Below are 16,043 nucleotides of genomic sequence, written 5' to 3'. Positions count from 1 at the left end.
GAATGAATGAGCAAATAAATGACATTGGTTGAGGTACTTAACCTCTGTGAGCCTATGTCCTTAGCTATACAATAATGGCATTAATTCTAACTTTCTAATGTTGGCATTCAAATAAAATGAGGTGACACATCTAAATAGCCTAGTATAATATCTGGGCAGTAGCTGGGACTCCAACAATATTATTGAAGACCTGAGAGTTCTTAATTCTTTGACTAAATTATTTTCCAGGTGACCTGGGATAAGAACCCTGATGTTCTGTGCCTCCTTGTTTTCTTATTAGGTCACACTACAGGAAGACACTCAAAAAGCAACAATTTCATAATTTTTCATCTGTCCGGAGCTTTTATACAGACAAGCAAAATGTCATTCAATAGTTTCAGACATTTTAAAAAATATTTTATTTATTTATTTGACAGAGATCACAAGTAGGCAGAGAGGCAGGCAGAGAGAGTGGAGAAAGCAGGCTCCCCACGGAGCAGAGAGCCCGATGCTCGGCTCGATCCTGGGACCCTGAGATCATGACCTGAGCTGAAGGCAGAGGCTTTAACCCACTGAGCCACCCCGGTGCCCTTAGTTTCAGACATATTAAAACATAATTTGGAAGCAAAAGGGAAAGAGGACCTTTCTAACCCCATTTAGGGAATAGTGATGTGAGTAGGAAGCACAAAGGTACTGCTCCCAATCATATTAGACTGCGTGAGAGAGTCAATTTATAGTGTGGTCTGAGACCTCCAGAGTCCCCCTGAACTTGACTCTTCTTTTGCTTCGCACGTTTTGGGAGAATTCCCAGGGGCCAACTCCTAATAAGACTTTCCCGACTTCAGCTTTACCCACTCATCCTCAGGATGCATTATTGAAGGGAGGCTAGCTTTTTAGTGCCTCCAGTTACAAACAGCCATTATTTCAGCCCCAGTCAGGGACAGGCTGTACACACATTCCTGTAACTGAACACAGCCACCCATGAGTTGATGATCCAATTGGCTGATGAATCTCACTGGAGTTTCATTTACGGTGGGCGGAGCTCAATGAAGAAGGATGAAATGTGCACTGGACTGTATCATGACTTTCTCAAACCTCTTCCTTTGGTTCTTTCTTTCTTCTGTGTTGGAAACTGCAGAGCAGCATATAGGGGCCCGTCGAAACCGAACGGTTGACGTTGTGACTGAGCTAGTCCCGGGGGTCTTCACAGAAAAAGCAGTCGGGGTCCTGGTCGGCTGGAGATTCCATCTGAATGGTGAGTGAGTGCACCGTAAAGCTGTTGCTGAGGACTTGAACAATCTCTCTCCGAACGGCCTGGCTGTCACGGCTGGCTGCTGTTGAGAAAGAACCACGGGGAGATGGGCACTGATTGCACACACCTGGGTGACTGCTCCATTTCCCCCCCTTCAAGTACTTTGTCTTGGACGCGATGGGGAGGGACATAAGCAGAGCACTCAGAAGAAGCCATATTGGCTTTGACAATCAGCACCATTCGCACAGACAAAATGTTGAAGTTCAAGTGCAGCAAAGTACCCATCACTATGGGAACTCTCCCACAGTTCTCTCTGGGGTCTGGCACACTTAGCAGCTGAGCATAGAAGGGAAGATAAGGCCTGAAGAAAGGTAACACAAACCTGTTTATTTCTCATACATCCCTTTCCACCAGTTCCCAGAGATCTCTGGGGTTGTAGCCCTTGTATCTCATCAACATTATATTATGGGAACATTTAGAGCTCCCCCCAGATTCTTCTTAGAGCAGTAACCTCACTGTCATCTTTCCTCTTGTCCCAAAATGTATCAAGAAGCTGTCAGGTTCCCTCCATAGTAACCTGATTGTTTACTAGACTCTTCCATCTGCAGTGAAATATTGGTGTCGCGGATGCTATAAATTACCGGTAGCCAGATCTGAGCCTCTCAGCAGAGATGAGGTTGTCTAAGAAAGCAGAGTCCTCAAATGCCTGTTGCTGTCATTGCCGGGGCCTGCCTCTGACTTCTTGAGTTATGTGTTAGCTGCCTGACATACCATTTCGCCTGAGCTGTCTCCTGAGGCAGGGAGGGAGGCCCTCGCCACCTCTCCCCCACTGCCTATGTCCCCAGCCCAAGGACACAGAACGAACAAATCACCTTCTACCTGAGAAAATGGTTTTTAAAATAAACCCAACATCTTAAGAATTATCTCCCATGATCACAGAATGTCTAACCATCCAGTGAGAGGAACCGCCATTAAACCCTGCTAGCACATCTCTTAGCTTGTTAGAACCTTAAGGAGGGGACCCATGGCTCCGGCCCCTTTTTATCTTCTGTGATAGGCAGAGCATCTTAGAACAGGAGATATTCAATGAAGATTTATTGTTGAATTCAGCCGTTATTTAACTGATTGGACACCAAGTCAAACAGGTGAGGTCTAATTTTCAGAGTCTAAGACCTTGAAGTCTGGGAGGCATTTAAACCATTTATTCTACCGGCTACCCTCAGGGGTTGCCTTCAGTATTGTTGCTACAGTAACATTGACAAGGAATGTTTTCAAAGGCCTTTGGTAAAAGAAAACACTCTACTGTTGTTCTGGTAGGCAGGGGACACTAAGGGCAGCTCTACAAAAAGGAGGGGAACTATTGAGCTTATGGGACGAGGACTGAACTCGGGCGGGGTGTTTAAGGAATGCACTGACCTGCAACAACATGAGCCGAGAGGATCACTTGGTTCATGGCTAGAGACCAGATGTGCAAGCCGTGCACCGACTCCACTCCGTCCACCGCCCAGATGCGCTCCTTCACCCCATCGTAAGTCAGGTTCTTGGGCACCCCTGACAGGACGAAAGGGAGGGGGGCTGCTCCTTATTTAATGAAGTACAGCTCATTTACATGGCTAGATAGGGCCACAAAATCTGCTCCAGAATATCAATGTGCCCCCCTTTCTCTGGTTTTTTACTTCAGATGCTTACGATTCAGATTCATGTGACTCAAAGAGTTTGACATCAAAGAACGTTTGCAGACTTTACTATGCAATACCCAACCATAGTAATCATTCTCTGTTTTCAGGGTGTGTTATTAAACTAACTGAGCTTTTTCTAATGATCTTTGCATACACTCTAGAAAGCAAAATGAAGAAACGTGGGACTTGGTATCAAAGAATTTCAGGTTAGCATTCATGACTACCATGAATTTACTGAAATCTTGGAACTTCTCTGATCCTCAGCACATCTGTGATTAAAATAGGGCTGGTAAGAGCAGTAGGTACACTTGAGTTCTTTGAGGAGCAAATGGGAAAATGTTGGTTCTTTGTACACTTGGAATGCTGTGTAAATAGTGGTTATCCAATGGGTCACTTACTGAATTGTGTTAATAGTTGATACTAACATTATAATGCCACCTTATTATTCAGTTTATAGAATTGTTATTGATTTAGGTGCATTAGTCAGGGTTTAATGTCCGGATCTTATAATAGAAGAATTTGACATCATCCTTGCTTCAAAAGGAATGGGGTGGAGGCAGAGAGGAAGGTAGGGACGCTGTCAGCCAATCAGCTATTGTTTCAGGTCGCAGGAACTGGGGATCCTCCGGCCTTAGTGAAATCACAAGGCAGAAAGATCACTTTTTTCAGACATTGCAAGGACTGTCATTTGGAAGATGAGAGGATATGAAAGTGTAAGTGTCCTTGCTTTGGATAGAGAGAAGCCGGGCCAATGGTGAGTTAGAATTATAGAACACAGCAGTTTAATGTACGTTTTTGGGGGGTGGGCGGGGGGAGATCAGCCCAACCAGCATAATACTGATAAAGCCAGTTGATGCAATAAATAAATCCCTGCCAACTAACGATGACCCAAAGAGGATGCTGTAGAAGAGATTTCTAAGGAGGACTACCTTTTAGCTTCCACTTCAATCATATATACACAACACAAACCCCTGCTATGTTTCTTAAAAATAAATATGCCTTAGCTCCATTCCAGTCGTCCCAAAGAAAATGTCTATGGGTGAGGGTCTGAAATCGACACACTTTCAAAGTGGCTCTCCACCTTGAAGGCACATTAGTATCATCAGAGGAGATTTTAGGAATCCTGATTACCAGGGTACACCCAAGACTGATTAAGTCAGATCCTCTGGGGATAAGATGAAGCATCACTGTTGTTACAGCCCATCTGGTACCTAACACACAGCCAAATCTGAGAACCATTGCATTAACATTTATGAACCACTGGGCAGCTCTACCTTGCAGTAGTTCTCAAGCTTGGCTGCGTGTTAAAAAAACATCAAAGCCAGCCCCACCTGAGTCAGTTAAATCAGAGTCTCTGTGTATGGGGCCTGGGCATAAGTATTTTAAAAAGCTTCCCAAAGGATTGAAATAAACAGATACTCAAGAACAGCTCACTTAAAGGAATAGGGAATCCTTAACTCTCCTTTTCCAGTGTTTAAAAACCTTGCTCATGGGGATTTCGTTCTCGGGGCTAATACAGTTTGAGTTTAGTTTAATCCCACTTCATATTATTTAATGGAGGTAGCAAAGAGCATGTTCTTTTACTCTGTGAGCTGCACAAAGCCCAGGGCACTAGAAACAAATTAAAAGATTTCTTAGATTAGCCATAGAATGTGTATGGAGTCATGGTTGACATTGTTGTAGTGCAATGATAATAACGTACCTTTATTGAGAAACTACCATATGTCAAGGTTTCGGCTAAGTACTGTATTCATAATGATTAGCTTACTTAATAGCTATAAGGACTTTAATAGCTAATTATCAGTGTCACAATTCCTATTTAATTGGAAGAGAGGGAACTGGGAGTCAGAGAGGTTAAGAACCATTGCTAAGGCCAGATAGAGAAGGGGGACATCCGATTCTCATGTTCATGCTCTGAGTATGAAATGTTACACAAATGTCAGAGACTAAGTCTTACAACCCAGAGCTGACTATTAAGCCTAATGTGTCACCTCTGAGGAGTGCCATGTGATCCCCTGAAGGCCTGTTGTCATTGTCTCAGACCCTTGAGATGGAATCACAATCCCATTACCCCCTTCCCTCTTGCCTTGATTGTCTCTTTACTTTTATGGAGAACACAGATCTACGGTTAATGATTTTATTCTATAAAATAATGTTGACAAGCAAAAGGGTATGTTCCCACTGGCTTCAGTGCTCCATCATATACTAGAAATTTTTTTTTTCCTGAGGGAGAATCTGCAGACATATCAATGCACCCAGGAAAATACCCAAATTAGTGTTTAAAAAATAATTACCCAGACTAATAAATATATGAAACATCACTCAATATCTCTTGTAATGAAGGAATGCATATGGAATCAATAACCTATAATATTCCACCTATCAGATTAAACAAGAATCAACATTTTGGTAATACTCGGTGGTGAGGATGTGAGGCATTCTCAAATGCTGTTGGTGGGAGAGAAATTGATATGGTATCTTTGGAAGAAATGACAATATCTATCAAATTGTAAAATGCACATAACTTTTGAAATAGTAATACCACTTCTAGGAGTTATGCTGTGGATATACAAGCACTAAAAAATATATATGTATAGAATTATGATTACACTGATATTTCTAATATCCAGCAATAAGCAGGTACATGCAGACAGTGGAATATTTGTACCATGGAAAGGAATAGGGTGTATTTCTGTATGTGCTAATGCGGAAAGACCTCCAATCAAAGAAAGCAAGATGCAGAACAAAATATTGTATCAATGCATAACTCTGTTTGTATTAAAAAAGACACACAGTATATAAGTACATATATATTTCAGGTACATATATATGTAAATGCAAAATATTTCTGGACAGGTACATACCAACTTACTAGTAGGTGTTACCTTTGAAGAATGGGGTTGAGATTTCAAAGGTGGAGCAGTGGGGAAGCTTCTTGTAATTTTGTACCTTTCTTTATTTTTAGAAAACTTCACTAAGTACAAGTACTCTAACAGTTATGGGGCCAACAGGACAAAACCCTTAAATGTGTACCTGGTGGTGAATGTTAAGAAAGTGTGGGCTTTGGTCAAGGCACCTGCGCTCTGAGACTGTGTCGGCCTTATATCAAAATGTGCTGAACAAAAAAGAAAAGTTCAAGCCAAGGTCTTGATATAACAGATCTGTTATATCTGTTATATCATCCAAATGCTTGATGTGATGCAAACCTCTAATTCTGATTACATTTTCTACTGCCCTTTAAGTAGTAACCCTTTAAGTGCCATGAAAAGACCATTCCATTTGTTCTCAAGGTGTGGTCACTGGACCAGCAACATCAGCACCTTGTTAGAAATTCAAATTCTTGGGCCCGTCTCCCGACCTACTGGTTAGGAATATGGAGGTGGACCCAGCAGACCCCAAGTGATTCTGATGCACTAAAATGGGAACATTGCTGACTTGGTCTAACCAGGGTTTGAGGCAAGCCCTTTTTAGTAGTTATAATGCTGTATGTGAGAGAAATCATTCCACTTTTTTTAGGTATTTTCCATATATTTAGTGAGGACCTTATATTTTTGCAATATCCCCCTCAATATCTGTCCTAAGCATTTGTACAAATTGTTTTTATACTGTGCCATATCATTTAATAGTTGCTGGAGGAAAGAGAAGCCAGTTCTTTTTACTTGTTCCCATATGAATAAAAATCATAATATTTGTTTTCATAAAAATTCCTTATAAATGTATATCTTCCTTAGAACGTGAATTAATGGTGAACATGTCTCGATGCCATTCCCTTCGGTGATTATAAGGAAGAGAAAACCTTGACCCTGGAAATAATAATAAAATCACTCCTACCTTCCATGAGTAAGATGGAAAAGTCCTTTAACACAGTGATGGTGCTGGCCAGAACTAGGATGGAAAAGACGAATGTGCAGATTGGGTCAGCCAGCTTATAGTCTGGCTAGAAAATAAAGGGACTTCAGTTAACTGAATTCAGGCCTCCTGTGCAAAAAGTCTAATGAATAGAATAAGTAAACGTCCCTGCTGCTTTTTCACACTAGAATCCTGTCACCTTCCTGACACTTGACCTTCAACTCAGAGCCAAGACGTCCTGGAGACTCAATCCTTCTTTATGCTTCAAACTATCCATGACTGAAGAAATGTCAAAAGTAAATTTAAGATGTACAGGGAAAGTATCCTTGAGTGTTCTCTCCGAAGGCCTGATTGGACTTTTCTCAAATTAATAGAAGCCCAGAGTATGGGATGAAAATATGCACAAGTTTATACAATATTCAATGGTTTTCCAGTTTTCCTCATGATGAGAAAAAAGAGTATGTCCTGCCCAGAGGTTGCATAGGACCGAGGTTCAGCTGGAGCTTGGTCTTGGCCATCTGGGGTTCGTTCCTTTCTTTCCCTCTTCAGGATGACATGTATTTGCAGCAGGCATCTTTGATTAAGTCCTAAGAGTATGAGCTGAGGCCTCATTCTTGCCCTGTCTCACCACTGGCACCCTTAGCTTCAGGCTGACTGACTTGCTCTTCTGCCCTTGGTGAAGTTCTGTTCCATAGAAAAGTCCATGCCTCAGTACCTCTGGGAAACTCTCAACTCCACTAACCCATGCAAGTTTGATCACTTTTGCCTTAAATGTAAAGCTTCCAATGATAACGTCTTTGTAATTTTTATTTATGTGTTTCCATATTTTAGTAAAAATGATTGGTCCCTGCTAACTGGATGATCAAGATACAGACGACAGAGCTAAATGCCCTTCTCCATTCCCCCCTACCTACACTCCAACCCACTTCTATTAGTTCTTGATATATCTGTAGCAAATGTAGGGTCAGAGGCTCATCCAGGATCCATCCAACTTCTTATTAATACCCTCCTTTGGGGAGGAGAATTATCTTTCCCATTGTGGGTGATATTGGTGGGGCAGTCACTCGGTCGGATGCTCTCCCTCCCCAGCCAAGCAGCAGTTAGAAGACCCAACCTTAGTCTGTGACTCTTTCCCCCAGAAATGTGAATCTCCAGCATAATATGGAGGAAAAAAATTGGTTGAATCACATTCATGTCTGCATTGGTGCCTGGGCCAGAATGTGGATAAGTTTCTAAAATCTAAAATACCCAATGTTGCCCTTATTTCTACCTTGATTTCTGTCAAGAGTACATCTAGTAAATTTCATCCAGTAAATATATCTTTGCTTAAGTAAGCTAGACATCTTTTCTGCTGCATACAACCCAAGAATCCTAAGGTATCCATGGTCCCATTGCTGTTCACCTTAACTCCATGACAGAAGGAACTGCTTTCTGGAAATACTGTAGCCCTACAGTTGAAGGCTCAGCACTTAGGAATTTGGAAAGGCTAAGTTTTCAGGCTTCAAATATTTGTTTGCTTGTGTAAACCCTGCAGAGCAGTTAGTATAGGCAAATATAAGCTGTCCACCCTCATTTAAGTTAATTTTGACAAGTCAGCTTCTCTACTACCTAATCTATAAACTTAGGATGACAGTGAGTAAATGCAAACATTCTCACCTTAAAGTAGATAATAAGTGCACTGGTTAACACACTGATGCTCTGAAAGAGATCTCCAAGGGCATGCACAAAAGCTGCCCGGACACTGGCATTAGGTTGCACGTCCTTGTGATTGTCACTGGGATGTCGTTGGTGCAGAATCACGCTTAGCCTGAAAGAGAAAAGGGTGTTCTTGGCACACATGAGGTTAGCCCTTGAAAACCTATGCAGCATAATGGAGAGTTGGCAAGAGCATGTATTATGCTGGGTCTCAGAGAGTTGAAATATTAATGCTGTAAAATGTACTATTTTGGACTAATTTGGAAAATACACGCATCATAGAATTTTAAATTTTTATATGAGGACAGACAACAAAATTCACCTCTGCTTTCTCTACCATCTACCCAATGCTACTCTTGTTCACATGAAAACTGGAAAGCATCACTTCCTAGATGACACTATTTGGCAATGAGGAGAGGAAGTATTTATTGAGGGTCTACTGAGTGTCAGGCACTAAGCTAGGCTTAAAGCTGAGCTTTGGTGGGAGCTAAATAAATGTACTGCTTTCAAATGCAAAAAGCTGCAGAAAGGGGTAGGAAAAAAAATAAAATCTCATCAAGGTCAGATTTTTAAAAATATTTTACTTAATTTTGTGCATTTAAAAAATAATTTAAAAAGTGTTTATAATTATTTTTAGCAACATATATTGTATTATTTGCCCCAGGGGTACACGTCTGTGAATCATCAGGCTTATACACTTCACAGCACTCACCATATCACATACCCTCCCCAATGTCCATAACCCAGACACCCAATTTTGTGCATTCCTATGAGAACTTAAAATCTGAATAATTTTTAATGGCCAGTGATGATAGTCATGTGTTTATATATATATATATAGCTATTAACAAGAAACTAAAATATAGTAATGTATTTTAAATATATATGTAAATATGTATGTAATTTAACATGCAAATGCATGTAGTAATATATAGAGAGAAATATATACATATAAACATATGTATATTTTATATGGTCCTAAGAGTATGAGCTGCAGACTCGTTCTCTTCCTATATAGAACATATTGTAAAATTTAGTATTTCCTATCCAAGTCAAGGAGATAAGTATTAGGCACTATAAATTATGTACCTGATTTTATTTTGGAGCAAAGTTTTAAAAAATTATTGTTTAGTACCAGGTATCCCAGTCTATTCACCAGTAAAGTGTCTTGTAAAATGTAAGGTCATCACCATAAGGTAGAATGACTGCTATTTGATCATTACATAATGCACGGTTTTTAGATAGTTGCTGCTAAGGCAGAAATTCACCCTTAATTAATAGTTTCCACTTAAGAATCTTCAGACAGCCTGATTCGGCTGACAGTTAAACATACCCTTTTCCTAAGTCTACTTATGTGTGCTTATCATATTGTCATTCATTCTTTTACTCATTTTATTAAAAAAAAAACAACTTCCTTTGGGGCTCTTGTGTGCAGGCATTGTTAAATGCTTGAGGTATAAAGGTGAGTAAAATAGACATGGTCCCTCCCCCAAGTAGCTTTAAGTATGATGGAGATGGCAGAGATTTTAAAAAGACCCAAATAAATTTTTAAAAATTATAATTTTAGCAAGTCTACTAAGAAGTGGTACTATAGCTAACAAAACAGTCAGACAAAGCACTCAAGTTGGATTGAAATTCTGGTTCTGATATTTCTGTATTCAGACAACGCAACATCTAGCATCACTTGAAACCTGTAATCCCAGTTCTGGGAGAAAACATTATAGTCACTCAGTATCTTTATCCATAAATAACTACTTACTTGCACAGGGAAGTTACCACTTTCCATTCCCTTGTCTCCCCAAGTATGAGAAGCACCTGCAGCATTAAGGTCAAAGTTCAAAAGCAATTGCAGTAAGAAGATAATTTGGATGGTATCTATTTAGAAACTCAAACTTGATCATCAGGGTTCTCGATTTATGGGGTAGTTAGCTAGGTGTGTCCTTCATATTCATGTAGCATCAACACAACCTATATGACATAGAACTCTCATGAAATTATTAATATTTTCGTTTTCCCTGCTGTCTTGTGGACGTACTGTTCTCCTTATACAAAGACAATGTTATTGACCTCCAGTCAGCAGCACATGTGCTCTGCCTTATCTGTCTCCTTGTGGAGATAGATTTGCATTAGTCTCCACACACTTTTTCTCCTGGTGCCAATACGAAACACATTTTCAAGTTAGCAGGATGGAAATAGGGATCTACTCACTAATAGCAGTCAATACCCCTCTCGGAGTGGTCGAGCAAATCTCAGAGATTTTGAGCAATGATTTGCACACCAAGAAGAAAGGAACTGAGGCAGGCACAAGGTAAGGGATTAGAGTGAACTGAGGAGCTTTTCCAAAATGTACACATTTAGATTTTCCCCTAATACCAGGGATTCCATTGTGCCCTCCCTTAAAAGACACTCTTTAAAATGCAATTGTTCTTCTGTCACTGTCTTCTTCACTTTCATGTATGAGCCTGTCTCATTGCATGTGTCATGTTGCATTGAAAGACAGATGATACATAGTGTATGAGTCTCTTTTTTGCTGCTATAACAAGTTATCTTAAGACTTTGGGGCTTAGAACAATGTACATGTATTATTTTATAGTTCTGGAGATCAGTGGTATGCAGGACTGCATTCCTTATAGAGACTCTAGGAGAGAATTTGCTGTCTTATCTTTTCCAGCTTCGGGAGGTAACTCATATTTGTTGGCTCCAGGATCCTTTATCTTCAAAGCCAACAATGCAGCATCTTCCCTTCCCTCTGACCTCAAGTGTCCCTCTTAACAAGGATCTTTTGGGTTACACTGGGCCTGTCTGGATAACCCAGACAGATGGGAGATTTCCCCATCTCAAAGTCCATCCTTAACTTAATCACATTTGCAACGTTCTTTTTGCCATGTAAGTTAACATACTCAGAAGTTCCAAGGATTAGAATGTGGAAATCTTTGAAGGGGCATTATTCTGTCTACCACAGATGATTCATAAGTAGATGGATAGATAGATAGATAATACAGTTTTAAGTAGCATTGCCCAGAATCAAGCTATCAAATGGGAAGGAACAAATCAACCAAAAAAGATCAAAGGCCTGGCCTCAAAACCCCCTTATCATGAACAATCAGATAGTTCATCTGGGTAAGAGAACAGCAATATGGCAATGATCACACGTCCAGTAAGACATCGCATGTCTCATGAGAACGAATTAAGACTACTTGGATAAGGGAATGGACCAACAGGTAGAAACTAAAGAGAGAGTTTAGCTAATACAGCTTAAGAAGGAATTTTCATGCAGTCACAATGATATAAAGATAAAATAAATTGCTTTGGAGAAAAATGAACTCCCTATTATTAGTTCCTTTAAAATATAGGACACTGATGACTGTTTTATAGGGATGTTGCAAAAGAGAATTCAAAAGTAGAAAAGGAACTGAAGTAAATAAAAATTTAAGAGACCTTCCAACCCAGCCCTCTGGGAACCCATAATGTGTTTGTGTAACAAAAAGCTAGATAGGAATAAGTCCTATGTCGCATGGAACCATCAGCTGCAGGAGAGAGCAGACTGGTTAGGAGCTCGATTCCGGACCTGGTGGATCTAGACTCAGATCCTGCCTCCGCCCTACCCCGTTGGCAATTTATTCAATTTACCATCTTCACAAGTAGGAGGAATTAAGCAAAAATAAACAACATCAACCCAAACCATACCATCTGCATCCACACAGGGTTGAAGACAATGTCGATGGACAGTGGGTGGGGAGACTTACATAATGTTGGCTGCCACAGCACAGCCGGAAACTAGGATCATCACAGTCGCCTGGATCTGGTAATCGGGGTGGAGCAGCCGTTCGAATGCCAGGTACACCAAGACCCCAGTCACCACCCAGATGCACAGGATGGACAGCAGGGCACCAAGGATCTCTAGGGATTCAAGCACACAGACACCCATACACAAAGAATTTGTGAATCACCTTAACCTCCCAAGAGTCCGAAGGCATTAAAGTTCCTTGATGCACCCTGCCCCCCACCCCAAAGAGGCTTTAAACTAGTTCACTCAGTGATTCACAAAGCGAAAGTGTGGATGGGTTTTGGCACTAAGATGAGGCACTTGAATGTTGCATTCACAAAGCACCAGTGTCTGAGTTCAGTATGCTCCGTATTACTAGGTAATTTCTAGCAAATATTTAGAGCATTTAATTGCTATCTGCCATTGCTCTTTTCCTTGGGGATTTTAATTTAAACAGGTGCTAAAATGATTGAAACTTATTAGGGGATGAAATAATGAGACACAAAGAGTACAATGTGTTTAGAAATTCTTAATTTCACCATAAAACATTTACAATTTGCCAGTACTGGTACCTTGTGTGGAATAAAATAGTAACAAGGGAAGGCTTCAGAGGGCACTTGATGAAAATGAGTTTCATTTGCCAACCCAATGTATTATAAGCACAGAGGCAAGCTCAGAGGTACATCAACACTCTGACTGCATTTTAAGAACAACATATGGAAAAGAAGTATGTGTGGAGACATTTACATGAATATTTAAAGATAAGATAGTGTTTAGTCTGCAGGCTGAATAAAGCACCTTTGCTCACTTAGGAGTTCTTAACACCTCACCCTGATCTTTAACTTAACCTTGTAAGTAGGTACTAAAAGCCTAGGAGGGTCTAGAAATCTCTGGCAGTCAGTGGCCAGGCACGTATCGCTTCCTAGTGTGGGGTTATTTCCCAGACTTGAGTCATTTACAAAACAACAACCTTCATGATTGTTACCACATCCGCATGGTGCCTGTCTTAATAGCCACTAATTTTTTTTTAAATAAATTCGCTTTTTGTAGTTAGCTTCTTCCTAAACGAAGCCATCCATGAAATTACATGTGGACAAGCTAGTTCACTTTCACCTTTATGTCTAAAGCAGTGCTGCCTCGCGTGGGGACCATCATCCCATGTGGCTGTTTCCACTTAAATTAAGTAAAATTAAAAATCCGGTTCTTCAGTAGCAGTAGCCACGTTGAAAGTGCTCTATTAGGGCACCTGGGTCATTCAGTTGGTTGAGCATCTGCCTCTCGATCCCAGCTCAGGTCCTGATCTCAGGGTCATGAGTTCAAGCCCCATGGTGGGCTCCATGCTGGGTGTGGAGCCTACTTTAAAAAAAATTTTTAAATTAAAAAGAAAAGAAAGTGCTCTATGGTCACATTATACTCTATATGATAGAACATTTCTTCTGAAGCAGAGAGTTCTAGTGGACAGCGTTTGTCTTCCAGGCTCATGGGCTTCCATTCCCAGGAGAAAATATTTGAGAAAATACAAGCAGGATTCTAAATTCTAAGTTCTGTCCATGTTTACAAAACATCCTATGTTTGCAAAACAACTTTGACCAATAGTATCAGAAAGGGGGAAGTACATGTGAAAATGTATACAGAAAAATGGCAGGTGCTCAGCCAAAGATACACGTTTTCCAAATGTAGCACTGTTCAGGGACTGGAAAGCATCTTCAGATCACATTGTCACAAATTCTTTTTATTGATGTTTATTGCCTCCTCTCTCGCTCTCCTTCTCCTACTCTCTCTGAATGGTAAAGGAAAGGTAATTCAAAACACTTGTGATGATAAATTATTTGGTGTGAAATTAGAACTTCCTACCAGCCCAAGCTTGAAAAACCACAGCCCACACTGTCAGTATATATGTTGTGGTCTGTATCTAACGGTAGCTTTCAAGGAAGGCAGGCTCTGTCAGCCTCGCTCTGCCCTAAATTCCCCTTCACATCCTATTCTCAACTTACCTGTTACCTAAACTTCTTTAATTTCTCCAGCTGTCTTGGGCTCTCTGTCCCTTAGTGGGCAGAATGGTAGAAGCTTTATGTCATCCTCCCCCCCAGATGCAGAGTAGCCTAATGAATGGTATGGTGGCTGTTACCATACACTGAGACCTTGGACTGGGGTGTTTGTTAAAGCCATACAGATGTTCTTATTGTCCCATTGGAGTAGAGGAAGCACAATTTATCTTTTTGCCAAATCAACATCAAGAACACATGTTCCCACACTCACATCCTTTACATTGTGTACACCAACATGCCTCTAAGGGATTTTTGAATGAGGCCTTCCTTTGCCTCTTCTGTTTTTATCCTTGGTCTGACTGCCCAGCTCCTTGGCCATGAATCCTCAGTGGGTGAGCTGTACCTGCCCGGTGCCATCCAAATGTCAGCTGCTTCGAAGGGGGCTTTGATGACAACCACAAGGAGAAGAGACTGAGCAGGAAACTGGTCAGGTCAATTAAGAGATGGGCAGCGTCTGTGAGGACAGCAAGACTCCCGGCAATGTGCCCACCTAGGGGAGGCAGAACATTCCATGGGATTAGGGACCCAGAATGCAACTAGTGTCACATACATACTAACCATAGCTGGTGAATGATGCCACAGACTCATAAAACTTTATGAGGAAAAGTCTTAACATGGATTCCATCTACCTCTTCTTCCCATTTGATAAGAAATTTTTGTCTCTTCCTTCCCAAACAGGGCTCGTTGTCGGAGCTCAATCTTTGTTGCTCTTACTACCTCTCCCCCAAAAAGAGCTATTGCTGACCCACTGTCCTTCCAGCAGCTGTTTATTGCCTGCGTATGACGAGGCAACAGGGACTATCAGTCACCAGCCCCTCTATCATCAGACTCACCTTGTCTCAACTAATGATTTTTAAAAATTACATATATGGCTCATAATTGCAATAATCCCCACAGACCCCTGGCTCTAGCTGTAGTTAATAACTGGTTTGTCAAAGTTTAATGGTCTGAAGCAAAGTAGTGTTCAAGCTTGTTACTGAGCTGTCAGTGCAAAAAAATCAGCATGATTCATTAGCCAAAAAAGCAACGTTTTGCTAACAAATCAGCTTTTCTTCCAATTATCCTCTAACGTTGTTCTGTCTGCCAAACTCAGGTCTGATAATAAAGCTGTGTTAATAATGCATTATTTCTTCCATGAAGAATGGCTACATGCCAATGAGCAGCTGTCCACCATCTCAGCAAAGAACCATGGTGGCCACTCCATGTTCTGGGCTCCAGTTGTAGCTTAAGGCAAGGAAATGGAGTCCTATGAGGGCTCTTCAACAGGCTCAGCTGAATCATGAGGCAACTGAGTGAGAAAAAGAACTTGCTTTGGAAGAAGCCCATTTATATGGAGGCCCGGGAAGTGAGAATCATTTTGCAACCATCATTGCTATTTATAAGAACAGTCCAGAAAACCATGAGCAATCATGCTGAGTCCTATGGAGAAAACTGGGTCCAAGAGATAGTTTCTGACTGAACTCGCATTTGCTTCTGAAAAGCGTGGGGTATTACTGACAATGAACGCAGCCACCCAGTTGGTGTTTATTGAGCCCTTGCTGTGTGCAGTACAGGGATGGGGTATACAAAGATAACGTTAAACACATTGCAGTCCCCGTCTTCAGTGCCCTCATCGTCCAACATTCGCTGTGCTGAAGACATCGGTGGTGGGCTGGAGGGTCAGACAACTGCTCTCCTCAGGAGCACTGAGGAACTTTTCACAAGAAGGAGGGGTAAGACTGAGCTAGAGGGGAAGAGTTTTTCAGGAAAGGGTAAGAGCAGAAAGAGCAGACAGA

General features: G+C 41.1%; 1 protein-coding gene across 1 annotated transcript in view; it reads right to left on the bottom strand.

The window, feature by feature from the left end:
* Nucleotides 1-610: 610 nt before the first annotated feature.
* The window catches only part of SLC30A8 (solute carrier family 30 member 8), a 36,315-nt gene continuing 20,882 nt past the window's right edge, over nucleotides 611-16,043 (bottom strand). Inside the window, exons 3-8 of the mRNA XM_004743475.2 lie at nucleotides 14,612-14,758; nucleotides 12,201-12,354; nucleotides 8,416-8,566; nucleotides 6,742-6,847; nucleotides 2,648-2,782; nucleotides 611-1,313 (exon numbers count right to left, since the gene is read on the bottom strand). Of these exons, the coding sequence (XP_004743532.1) occupies nucleotides 1,168-1,313; nucleotides 2,648-2,782; nucleotides 6,742-6,847; nucleotides 8,416-8,566; nucleotides 12,201-12,354; nucleotides 14,612-14,758 (839 nt within the window). The 3' untranslated portion in view covers nucleotides 611-1,167. The remainder of the gene's footprint in view (nucleotides 1,314-2,647; nucleotides 2,783-6,741; nucleotides 6,848-8,415; nucleotides 8,567-12,200; nucleotides 12,355-14,611; nucleotides 14,759-16,043) is intronic.

The sequence above is a fragment of the Mustela putorius genome, unplaced genomic scaffold (assembly GCF_011764305.1).
Source record: "Mustela putorius furo isolate JIRA1106 unplaced genomic scaffold, ASM1176430v1.1 tig00000228_pilon_pilon_pilon, whole genome shotgun sequence".
NCBI classification, from domain to species: domain Eukaryota; kingdom Metazoa; phylum Chordata; class Mammalia; order Carnivora; family Mustelidae; genus Mustela; species Mustela putorius.
This window is presented reverse-complemented; position numbering and strand designations above follow the sequence as displayed.